Source organism: Balaenoptera physalus (assembly GCF_965194825.1).
Source record: "Balaenoptera physalus genome assembly, chromosome: 5".
Lineage (NCBI taxonomy): Eukaryota > Metazoa > Chordata > Mammalia > Artiodactyla > Balaenopteridae > Balaenoptera > Balaenoptera physalus.
In genome coordinates, this window is record NC_138884.1 from 15,897,513 (window position 1) to 15,910,014 (window position 12,502).

The 12,502-nt window shown below is 45.4% G+C and overlaps 1 protein-coding gene and 1 long non-coding RNA gene across 3 annotated transcripts in view; both read right to left on the reverse strand.

The window, feature by feature from the left end:
* The window catches only part of UNC5C (unc-5 netrin receptor C), a 409,465-nt gene extending 404,439 nt beyond the window's left edge, over positions 1-5,026 (reverse strand). For both annotated transcript variants that reach the window (XM_082461681.1, XM_082461680.1), the window contains exon 1: positions 3,933-5,026. In XM_082461681.1, coding sequence (XP_082317807.1) covers positions 3,933-4,056 — 124 coding nt within the window. In that variant the 5' untranslated portion in view covers positions 4,057-5,026. The remainder of the gene's footprint in view (positions 1-3,932) is intronic.
* Positions 1-12,502, reverse strand: part of LOC309660829 — a 1,143,314-nt gene that overhangs the window by 614,346 nt on the left and 516,466 nt on the right. The gene's annotated exons all lie outside the window — the stretch shown is intronic.

Genomic DNA, 12,502 nt, shown 5'->3' on the forward strand with positions numbered 1-12,502 from the left:
CTCAATCCCCACCCCACAAGCGTCCCCATTATCTTCCTGAAGTGGTTGCAGCCTGTAATTTTAATGTTTCTTCTGAGAATGACTCCCTCTGCTGCTCCAGCAAAGCCATGACCTAAATCAGAAAAGTGCTAAACGCAGTTAAGGCACTCTGGCTATTTGCACTAATTGGAGAACCCAGCATACATTACAGAACAGTTATTTTTAAGTCGCAACAATAATTCTAAGCAAGCTAAGAGTTTGTTTAGGAGAGCTTGGTGCCTCCTTCAGGTCCTTGGTGGGGTTGCTCAAAAAGTATCAGTATGTATTCTGACCAGGACAACCAGACCACAATGGGAGATGCTCTAGGATCCTGTCTTGTTGAACTTGGAATCCCCAGTATCCAGAACACAGAAGGCCAGGAAGTCAATACATGTTAACAATTTAATGGTTCCTCATTCTCTGCAAGCACTTGAAAAGTTTGCTCTCTGAAGTCTTTTAAGTATTCCCTAAGCTAGAATACATGAAATTATTGTTCTAAACAAAGGTAAACTAGCCTACTTTTCCTTACTGCAAATTCCAAATGTGAATTTATGAATTTACTCTGCTCCTAAAATGAAAAAATATGGTATACTTGTCATGAAATTCAATCTTTCATGCCAATTGTCTATTTGTACCACACCAATATGCATAAATGCATGAAAGTAATTTTCACTCTTTTCTCAGAAGTATATTGTTTTAAAAATATTACAAATTATCTTACAATAATAGAGAATTATCCCAATATAATTAGAATCTTCAGTAATTTCCTGTTCTGAGTTTGGTGGTGTTAACACTCATAACACTAGTTGGTGCTAGATAAGCGGAATATCAGTGCTGTGTAAATCCAGAAATAAAATGCATTTATAAAACAGGAGGGCACTAATTCTGAAGCAAACTGATCAAGCGCACGCGCGTGCACACACACACAACCACACACACGCTGCCTTTTCCTGGTAAAATCTTTCACTCTTGAAAATCAGAAACACCACAAATTCCCTGGAGCTAGGAGTTCCCAGCAGTCCTGAACGAAACAATTAGAACATAGCCAGAAAGGAGAAAGCTGTTGCCTAAAGTCTAGAGAATCTCCCAAGGACCAGTTTAAAATGACTGCTGTCTTTCTTCAAACCACGGTTCCAAAACGAAGTACACTCACAAATAACACCCATTCTGCTTTTTTATCTTAAACATCTGTTATTTTCTTGGCTCTCTCTGAAGAGACACATATTTCCTAAAACTTCCAATTTTCTAGTATCTTTGCAACAACAGAATAAAAACCTTTTCCGCAGTGTAAAGTGCTTAAATTAACTTTCTCATCTTAACTGCATACATACTTCCATTCATAAAAAAATAGTTTATTCCCATCTTTAAGTCCTCAGCACAAGGAAACCATACCTGGAGGGAGCAACAGCGTCTTTGATTTACCTAGTGATCTAGTCCGAAGAGAGAGGAGAAAGGAGAAGACATTAGAAGGAAAGGAAGGTCTGGCTATCAGAGAATTATAGGAGTGTGACTCAGAGAAGAAAGTGTATGTATTCGTAGTTCAGTAGTAAACAGGCTAGGGGAATAGAATAGAGCGAGAGTGATAGAAGCTGAAAGTAGGGCTTGGTGCTGTCTACATTTTTGATACCTAACAGACAACACAGGAATAGCTGGGATCCTGCAACATGGAGGAAAACAAAGATTAAAGTGGTGGAATAGTGTCTCTCAAAGACCACAGATTCAAACATAAATAGTTTGCTCACCAGGAACTGAAAGAAAAAAAAATATACTAAACGGAGAAGAACAGCAGTGAAATGCACACACCCAAAAGAATGCATTTAATTTTTCCACTTAAGATCAGAAGAGTAGGTGCAATCCTCAAACTCTGGCTTGCCTGGTCTATAAGATGAAAACAGTGTAAGTGGCAAACGCTCAGTCTGTCCTGACCGTCTTTTCATCTCTTCTCCCTTCTTCTTCCAATATTAATCCACTCACAGTCTCCTGTTTGATTATCTTTATTGACCCTTTTTCCTACCCAGTCTTTTTAATTTGGCTGTAGGAAGCTCTCGGCTGGGATCCTATGTCTCCTATTTGGCATCTTTGGGGACTTTAACTTGTCCTTTTCCCAAACAGTTCTCTCACCGTCTGGTCCCCCTCCCACTCCCACCCTATAGCTTAGTCCTTTGTGCGCCCAATAACAGCAGGCGAATTCCACAGGGAGTCACGCGGTTGATTCCACAACAATTCATCAGGTTGCTCCCTTCAACTTCCAAACACCCCCTCTAAGCACCCTCAGCAGCCGTCCTGAGAACTCCCAATTTCAAGAAACCTGCAATAAGTTTATGATTCTCAGGGGAGACTCCTTTGTAGAATGGACAGGCAGATGAGCTTTAGACATATGACTGAGAAAACAAGGGCCGAACCTCGGGGATGGGAGGCATCTGGCAAGAAGGGAAGGAAGGATTTATGAGCGTGGCTACTTAGCGAGGCAGCAGGACAATTTACTCCCGAAGTAGCTGTGGCTAATCCGCAGAGCCTCGCTGATCACTTAGCTCCCGACCCGGAACACACTAGCCTACGCTCAGCGCCCCCCTCCGCCTCCCTGGTCCCCAGCGCCTCCGCAAGTCTGAGGGGATGCTGTCGGTAACCTCCGGAGTGCCTGAGCATCTCCGGGGTGTCGAGGCTATCGCCGCACCTCCTCTGCTTTCCAAGCTTGGAGCGAGGGTGACGGAGAGGATGGGATGCCTGGATTACCTCCGAGCGCTGCAGAAGCTTCCTCCATCCACCCCCCCGGCCCCCATCCCGAGGAAGAGCTGAGCTCCCTCCCCTGAGCCGGCGACCGCCACAAAACTGGGCGGTAAGACCCAGGTGGGCCCTCGGCTTGGCCAGAAGGTGGCGGGGGCGCTGGGGGCCCCGACGACCAGAGAGAGACCCCGGAGACGGGCGCCTGGGCTCCTTCCTCTCAGTCTCCCTTCCACCCAGCTTCCCAGGCTCGGAAGGCTGGGATTTGCCTCTATCACCGCACCCTCGGAGGGCGAGAGGGAAACTAGGCAACCAGCCCCCGGGCCTCCCCTTCTCCCTTACCCACCCGCAACTCCTGGCCGAGCTTCTCCCCCATCCCGGTTTTGCCCAGAGCCCCGGACACTTATTTTCAAGCTCAGACGCATCAAATGAAAATGTCAGAGTTATAAAGTGGCCGGTTACCCCGGGGAGTTTCGGCTTTGGTTTGAACGACCAGCCCGTTTCCTCTAGAGCCGGGGGAGGGAGGCGGGGTGGGGGGGTGGTTACGCTTCTCCGTCGCCGGCTGGGAGGGAGAGCCGGAGAGGAGAGGGTAAGAGGGCGGAGGAGGCGCGCACACCCCGGGGCCTGCTGCGGGCTGCGGCGCGCGGGTCCGGGGGCGCCACGAGTCTCCGCAGCGCCCCGAGCAGCAGCCGAGGGCCACCGGCGCCAGCGGGTCCTCGGCCGCCACGGACACGTTTCCGTAGCGGAGCGCCCTTCGGCGTGTGGCGCTCAGAGACGCAGCGAGGATCCGGCAACCCCCGACGTGGCACAGCGCGGGGAGCCTCTGCGCGTCACGGGGCCTCTCCTGCAGGCCACGCAGCCACCCGCGCCCAGAGTCTCTCCAAACCTCGCGGTGCGCAAGGTACAACAACGTGCGAGCGCGCAGCAGAAAGTGCAAGAGACACATGCCCGGAGACAGACGTGGGTCCGACACCCCGCGCGTCCGGGCCCATCCGTGCCCATCTCGGAAGACAGATTCAAAATCATCCTAACCAAAGCTTCTTGACTAGTTGGGAAAGTAGAATTTAAAGTGGTTTCCAGTCGAGGGAGACGAGGCGGGTTAAGGAAGCCAGGGGAAGTGGGGAGGAGGAGAGCAAGAAGGAGGGAAGGAAGAAGCGAAGGGAGGTGGCGCGGAGCTCGGCGGTCCGCCTTACCTTGAGCGGCCGAGCCGGTGCCGCTGGCGCTGAGCAGGGCCAGGGCAGGTAGCACGAGCATCTGCAGCACGTATCCCAGCCCCAGTCCGCAGCGGGCCGCTGTCGCCCGCAGACCTTTCCTCATCGTCGACAGAGGTGCGCCGGGGGGAGGCACACTCGGAGGAGCGCCGACTGCGGAGAGCCCCGCCGGGCAGCAGCGGAATCCGTGCGCCGCGAAGCTGTCTGAAGGAGTAACGACGACCGCGCGCCACACTCCACTTTCTCCAAGGGCAGGGGCCAACAGGGGGTGGAGAGGAGGCGCCGAGGAGGAGTTGGGAGGTCCCGCTTCCCCTGCGCCTGCTAACAGGCGGCTCCGTGAGCGGCGGCTCTGCCCCCACTTGGGAAGTCCGGGAAGGCGCAGCGCGGCCGCCTCGCCGCTCCCCTCTGCAGCGGGAGCAGCCGCAGCTCCGCCGCGCGCCGAGCCCGGACTGCTCCCCGGGCCCCCTCGCCTGTGCCGAGCACACACAGGCACGCGGGGCGGGGGGCGGGGGGCGGGCGGAGGGAGAGGGAGAGCGAGCCAGAGGAGGGGGGAGCGGAGGGAGGGAGTTGTGCACAGCGAGGCGCTCCCGTCTGCAGTCTCGGGGTTCTCACGCGGGCGGAGAGACTTCCCGGCTGCGGCTGCTGGGTGGCCGAAGAGGGTCACCTAGGCGTGCGGGGCGCACGGGCGCGCCGAGGGGCTCGCCCAGGAGGCGTGGAGGGCCCAGCCCAACTCCGCTGGGACGTAAGAGACGGCGGGAGCGCGCCCGCCCGCCCGCGTTAGGGAAGCGAGGGCTGCGGGAGCGGCGTGCCCGGAGCCGGAGGTGGAGAGCGGCTGTTGGTTTATCTGCGGAAGCTCAGGCGAGAGCGACCTGAGGAACGAAGCGGCTTGGGAGCGTGGGAGCGCGCCGGCCTCACGCCGTGCGCCAGACCCGGACTTCGAGAGCGCAGCGGGCGCGCCCCGAGCCCCGTGGCTGTGTCCAGTGGAGCTCAGTCTGCCGCCTCCCAGCTCCTCCACGGCGCCGCCAGAGCCTGAGCCAGGCTCCCCGGGACTGGACTCGCTCTACGACTTCGGGTCTTGTGGTTGATTAGGCGGGGGGGGGTGGGGGGGTGGATGGGCTCGAGCTGAAGTCCTGCGGGGCCGGGCAGAAGGCATGAAGTTTTTGCAGAGTCCCAGCCCGCGGCAGTCTTGGGGTGGTCAGCGCCGTTCAGACTGCCTTATGCTCTGGGTGCCTATGACTCCTCTGTAGTGGAACAGAAACCAAAAGCTCAAGGAAAACTCATTCTTCAGCAGAGCTTTATTTTCGTGCACCTTGGTGGCTGGCAAGGTTGAGTATGTAAAGAGCGGTGAGATGATACCGGAGAAACTCCCAGAAACGATGCACAACAAAATGTGTAGATACTCACTTAAAGTGATGGTGGAACCTATGACATGTTTTCCAGATTCCTGACGGTGTGTGTGTAAGGACTCAAACTGCAGTGCGTTTTTATTTTTTATTTTTCCTTAGGAAAGAATTGCCTGGGTAGCTAAGTTGTGGATCCCTGTTGTAATGGTGAAGGGGCAGTGTAAGAACGGGTGGATAAAATAAGGAAAGGCTGGACAAAAGGAAAGTGGATGGATGGAAAGTCCAATACACATTGGCACACTGACCTTCCGGGAAGAAGAAAACCACTTCCCAAGATTATTACATTTCTAAACTAATATTAAATAATATATCAGAGAAATTTTAAGCTCTTGGTGCCAAGGGGGCAATGTATAAACACACACACAGGCAGGAAGCTTGTGGTCTCATCTTGGCTGTGGTCCTAACTCATTCTGTTTTCCTGGACAGGTCAGGTGAACTGCATGTCTCAGTTTCTCCATCTGTGAAATATTTTATTACATAGTTTCAAAGTTAACCTCCATCTAAACCTCTAGCCAGTAAGACCTGTCTTGGATGAGTCTGGTAGATCCGAAAAGGTCATTCTTGGCAAAGTCACTGACAAATCTGGCCACTTCTTACTTCTGTGGAGGCATAGCCTGCCATGCTAAAATCACTTCTCCCTCTTCAGCTTCCCTACACCAAGATACCAAGATATTTTGGTAAGAAGATCAGAAGTTCCTGTGTCAGACTGTCTGAGCTTAATTCTTAGCATTTCGTATTACTAGCTGACTGACATTGAAAAATAAAGCTTGTTGCTTCAGTTTCTTAATCTGTAAGATGGGTCTATTAGCGGTAGCTATCTTTTAGGTTTTTGTGAGATAAATGAGTTAAACATATGGGAAGTGCCTGACATAAAATTGTTAGCTGCTGTTCTTATTTTTGAGGAAAGATTCCCATCAGCTGCATGCTAGCTAGACCAGTGCTGTCCAACAGAACATTCTGCAATGAGAAACATATTTGTATCTCTGCTTTCCAAAATGGTAGTCATTAGACACATGTGGCTATTGAGCACTTACAATGTGACTAGTGCGAATTGGGAATTTTTATGTAATTAATTAATTTTAATTGCCACATGGCTAGGGGCTACCATGCTGGACAGTGCAGCTCGGCCACTTATAATATGTCATTTATTTTGAGGATGGCATCAATTGGGTTCTGTTTATATTTCATACCTGTCTTTACAATTTTTTCCAAGAAGGACAGCAGCTTAAATACTAAGAAACCCTCACGTATACTCACTCTATTAACATCTAAAATTTGTTTATTCATTTGCAATTTTATTGGTTATCTTTTCCAACTAGAATTTAACTCTTTAAGGCAGAGACTTTGCCTTGTTCACCATTTCAGCCCCAGCTCCAAACACAGAACCCAATGTAGAGTTAGTGCTCAGTCAGTATTGGTTGATTGATTGCCAGAAAGGCGCAGGAGAGAAGAATCCTCAAAGTCTAGTTAGTTAAATAGAATTAAATTGTTACATAATTCTACTTGGGTTATTGAAGTGCCGGATGACAGACACTGCATAAAATTAATGCTTTGAAAGAAAGAGTAAGAGACAAGGGGAAAAGTAGTTCAATACTGAAATTCAGTCTATAGAGAGCAGGAGAATGGTTTGAGAAATGGTATGTAGAGATGAGGTGGGAAAGAGAGGGAAGAGTTAGTGCACAAGAACAAGGACAGGAAAATACCAGCAAATCAATCAGCTTTACCAAACAGGTGACTTTTCTGCGATCTGTAATTGCAGATGGAACTTGCCTTGTGTATCAACATCCTGCCTAGTTTTTTCTTTATGGAAGAGAGAATGCAGTGTTGCATAGGCCTCTGAGCTAGAACTGCTAACTTACCTCACTTAGATCTGGGCTCAGGTGTCACTACTTAGAGATTCCTTCTCTGACCAATTTACCTAAAATAGCACCTACCATATCACTCTCAATTGCATATACCTGCTCTGATTTTCCATATAGTACTTACTTTATAAAAACATATGCTTATGTTCAAGTATACATAGATGTATGTATGTATATGTATATGTATGTGTATAGGTATATGTATGTGTATAGGTATATGTATATCTGTTGAATACTCTCCAAAAGAATGTATGCTTCTCAAGGGGAGGAATTTTTTTCTTAACACTTTCGCTGGTCTATACCCAGAACCTAGAAAACTGCCTGGTTCATAATAGTTGGTCAATAAACATTTCTTGAACATTGAATGGATGAATGAGAGCCAATGGATCTTAAAACTGAGCTAAGTCCTCGATTAAAACTTCTTTTATTTCCCCCAAGACAACTTTTCAAATTATGAATAGGGTTTTCTAGTCATTGACTAAAATCATATGGGGGCAAATTTTCACAAAAATGAATTTAACTATGACTTTTTCAGGATTGGAATACTGCAGGTGTTTAAGGAACAGACATGAAATTCATCTCATTTTGAAAAATAAAAAGCTTCACTTAAATCCGTGTACAAGGGCTTCCTTCTTCTTGGCTGCAGTGAGTGGAGAATTAACTCTGGGATAATAAACACCAGTGACAGGTGCTAATGGGAATTAAACATGCAAATCCCTGCATATCCCTTCAGAAATCTACACCTAGAAAAGTATGCTATTAGCATGTAGGCTGCTTAGTTATAGTATTATTTACTCTAAACTAGTATGGAAAAAGTTTCCAGCTTAAGGCTTAAGACATAAAAAACAGTGAAAATGTATTTTAATTATAGAAATATTTTCTTTCATTTTATCTCATATGTTTGATTCCCCATTTTTTGTCTTTTTATATATTTTTTAAAATAAATCATATCAGAGATGTTATTAACTGGCAACATATAAGAAGGAGGATTTTTAGAGAATATAAATAGGATAGTGATGAGGAAACTCACTTAGGAGTTGGGGGTTCATGGGCCTCAGGTAAAATTACTGATAGACATCAACTGAGGAAAGCCAGATGATCCAGATTCAATTGATTCAATGCCCATTCTCTGCCTCAGCCCACAGAAGGGAATTTGGCCTGCCATAAACCCATACACTCTGGGGCTTTATGCTTTATATTAATTGTATTAGACAAGACCCTTTAGGTTGCAAGTGAAGGAAACCCAACTCAAACCACCTTAAGCAAAAAAGATAATTTATTGCTGTACATAACTCAAAAGACATAGATAAAAATATCTACGTTAATAATGGCTAGTGTTTATTGGTCACACACTGTGTGTCAGGCACTGTGCTAGGCTTTTTACATGTCCTATCTCATTTAATCCTCAAAATGAAGATTAAATTAAAGCACTATTATTATCTCCATTTTATACATGAGGAAACAGAGGGCTTAAGTAACTTTGCCCAATCTGATTTCAGGGATCATGTTCTAGATCCAAGAACTTAAATACCACCACTCACAGGACTTAGTCCCTCCCCAGTTCCCCCTAGTCTCTTAGTTCTGCTCTCCTCTGTTTTGGCTTCATTCACAAACCCATGGTGTCCACACTGGGATGTCTGGCAGCTCCAGGTTTATAGTGTCTTTAGCATTATCAGTCTCAGCAAAAAGAGCACTCTCATTCCCGTCTAGCGGACAAAATACCAGAATCATGACCCTGGCCTATCTTGGGACACATACCCAAACCTGAGCCAATCACCGTGACCAAGTGATTAGAATATACTGAGTGGCAAGGCCTGGATCATGTGCCAATTTTGGGGACCTGGAAACTTGGATTGACAGCAGGGAGAAGGGGTTCCCCAAGAGGAAAATCAATATACTGAGAAGGAATAATTAATATGAAAGAACAGATGCCAAGAAAATGGATGTAGGGCAGACAAAATAACTATGCCTATTCTGTGGTGTGGAAGGGGAGAATGAGTTCTTCAAGCTTGAGTTTTGTGCCATAACACATCACTGCACCAAATGAAGAGCTGAAGGACAGGTCCTAGTAGATTGCTTTTTCCATTAATTGGGAAAATTGAGTACTATTCAATTCAGTTCCATTCGGTTCAAAGCAATTCAATTAAGTTCAAGTCAACTCAATTCAATTCAATTCAGAAAACTTTCACTCAGCCCCTGTTACATTGAGGCTCCATTCCAGAATCCCTGGCAAAGAATACTCATCAGTAAGTGTCCTTGTGCACCAAGGGTTTACAGTCTAACAGATAATATAGATGAATAAACAAAAGGATTTCACATAAATACAAAAATAAGGTGGAAATATAAAGATATGAGAAAATCTTAACTAGGGGAATCTGAGAAGAAAATTACCCAGAAGGAAGACTTAAGCACTTGTGTATCAGTAATGATAAGCTTAACACAAAAGGTGTATTCATCTCAAACAATAAGAAATCTGGGAGTGGGCACTTCGGGCCACTTTGGACTAAAAGCAGCTCAGTTATGCTCTTTTCATGGCTTGGCTCCGTGTTCCACAATGTGTGACTTACATTCTCACAGTTTCTTGACGGCTTTTCCGCCTCCAGGCATCATGGTCCACTTCCCAGGCAGGAAGAAGAAGGAACAACAGGCCCTAGGGGATACAGACAGCATAGCTGCCTTCCAAATCACATTTCTGGAACTTCTCAGCCCAAGAAGTTTGCATTTTCTCAATGGCCTGTCAAATGACCCTCCTAGACCAGACATGTGTAGTGAATAAGGAAAAGGGTGCCGTGAATGCTGGCTGGATCATCTATGTTGGAGACAATTCTTTTGGAGAGAAAGGACAAGAGGAAGGCACAAAGAGAAAGACATGAAGACAGAAGATGCCAGTTTATTTAGAGAATTGTAAGTAGGTGGAAAGTCATTCTTCTGTTTTTAGTTGAGTAAAAGGGAGGAAGTGTTTTCTATCATACTGGGAAATAAAAGGATGAAACAGACTGTATTCTTCAGTCCACTAGAGAGTATTTTTGAAAATTTAGGAGGTGTGTAGCCCTGAGATAGCATCTTCTCCTCAAGGACTTTATAATTGAGGTGTAGAGATAATATTTACAAAAAAGAAGAAATAAAACAAAAAAAAAGGAAAGATAACACAAAAGATTGAGAAGAGAGAAAGGAGAGAGAGAAAGGAGGAAGTAAGGATGCAAGGAACAAAGGAAGGAAGAAAGACAAAAGGAAAAGTAGAAAGAGAATAAAAACAAGAAATAAAGGAAGAGAAAAATTCCAGGGTGATTTCTGCATTTGTGTAGCAGGCTGTAATTGCTATAAGAGGGAGAAAACAATGAAAGACCCAATAACAATTAGAAGAAAACTAATAGAATATGTAATTTAGAATATTACTGGGGATAGATATTATAACTTCTTGCTGACTACAGCCCTTCAAATACTTCATTTTATTTTAAATTTATCTGCCAAACTGGACCACAGTTGTTTTTTTTCACGTTACAGATTGAAGAAATAAGATACTTTATGGAATGGTGGGAAGATTCTGAATCAGGAAATATAGATTTAAGCCTCCATTTATCTAAGTTATTTGCTCAGATATTCCTGCAACTTCTTTGCACTTTAATTTCTTTGTTATAAAAAACAGAAACAATATGAACACATAAAGTGCCCTGAAGATGAAATGTGTGTGAGGGTGCTTTGTAATGTGTCTGTACTTAGGACATTATTATGATAAGATATGTTCTGTAGTGTCCATAGTACTTAATTTGCATAATCATCTAAGGAATAACATTAGTGATGTGGCTCTCCATACGTGAATTATACCTTCTAAGTGTAACCTTGGAGCTATTCTCAGTATCTTCCTCACTTTTTCCCACATCACCTATTCCATTACTAAAATCCAGTTTTACTCCTGATAGGTCTTGGAGACCTCTCCCATTATCTACAACGCCACAGCCACACAATATATTGGCATGTTTTCAGTGGTCTCTCGTAGTTACTTCCTCAGTAGGTAGTCTGCCCTCACATCCCAATCCATCATCTCCACACACCCCAGAATGACCTTATAAAATGCCAATCCTGTCATTTGACTGTCCCAAAAACGTGTCCATTGATTCCTCATCGTCTTAGGCCCCCTTTCTCAAAGTCCATTACAGGGAACTCTTGTCCTTAAAAAAGGAGCTCTGGAGTAAGGATATTGTGCTAGATTGCATTATTCCAGATTTTTACTCCTTCTCTGTTAATAGATTTGCCTTTTGCCTTTGAAGTCCCACCACAGTGGGATGGACTTCTCTGCCTCACTGATGGCAGCTTAGCCATGGGACTGGCTTTTGCCAATGAATGTGGGCAGATGCTACAGAGTGCCGGTTCCTTCCGTTGCAAACTTCTACTCATTGATGTGCTCCTGCCACTCGTCATGAGAAGAACATTTCCCAGGTAGCCAGCACTCAGAGGGAATGACAGACCCACGAAGAGATGTGTAGCCTGGAGCCTGGTGTCTGCATCCAGCCCAGCTTAACTGAGTTGTAGCAGACCCAGTGACCCGCGAGCAAGAAATTACAAACAAAGACAAAGACAAGCTTGTTGAGTTCAGCTACCAAGTTCTGGGGTGATTTTTTTATGCAGCGTTATCATAGCAAGAAGTACCTGATACGCATAGTGTGAGAAATCATGTCCTCAGATTAAGTTAAAGATAAATCAGATGGTAATCTCCCCTGTGGTGCTAATAAGCTAGTAGAAAATAAGACGGAATAGAGAACTAAATAGGGTGACTCTGAGAAGTGCAGCAGGAAGGTATGGAAACATAGCTATGGTAGGTGAGAGGAAAGAGGACTTCAAATTGGAATGACTTAAATGAGAGCACATTAGGCCTAGGCCTTGAAAAATAAATAGAATTTGTGAAGTTGGAAAGGTTAGCATTTCAGGCAGAAGAAACCACTGGGGCAAAAGCAGGAAAGAAGAGTAGAGCATGGATGTCAAATACTGAGTGGCTTTGTTTGGAGCCCAGAAAGCGTTATGCTTAATGTAATTACTAATTATCATTTAAAAAAAATTCTTACAGTTAACATTTTTGAACTCTCAGTAGTCTGACATCTTACATATATATTCATTTGATACACACTACAATACTCTATATGAAGTAGGTATTATTAATATCCTCACTTCAAGCATGAATAAGGAAGTCAAGGCTTAGAGGAGTTGAGTAACTAGCATACCTAAATTAGTGTCACATTGGGATCTGAACTTAAGTTTGTCTGGATGCAGACAAATACAGCAAGGTAAATTT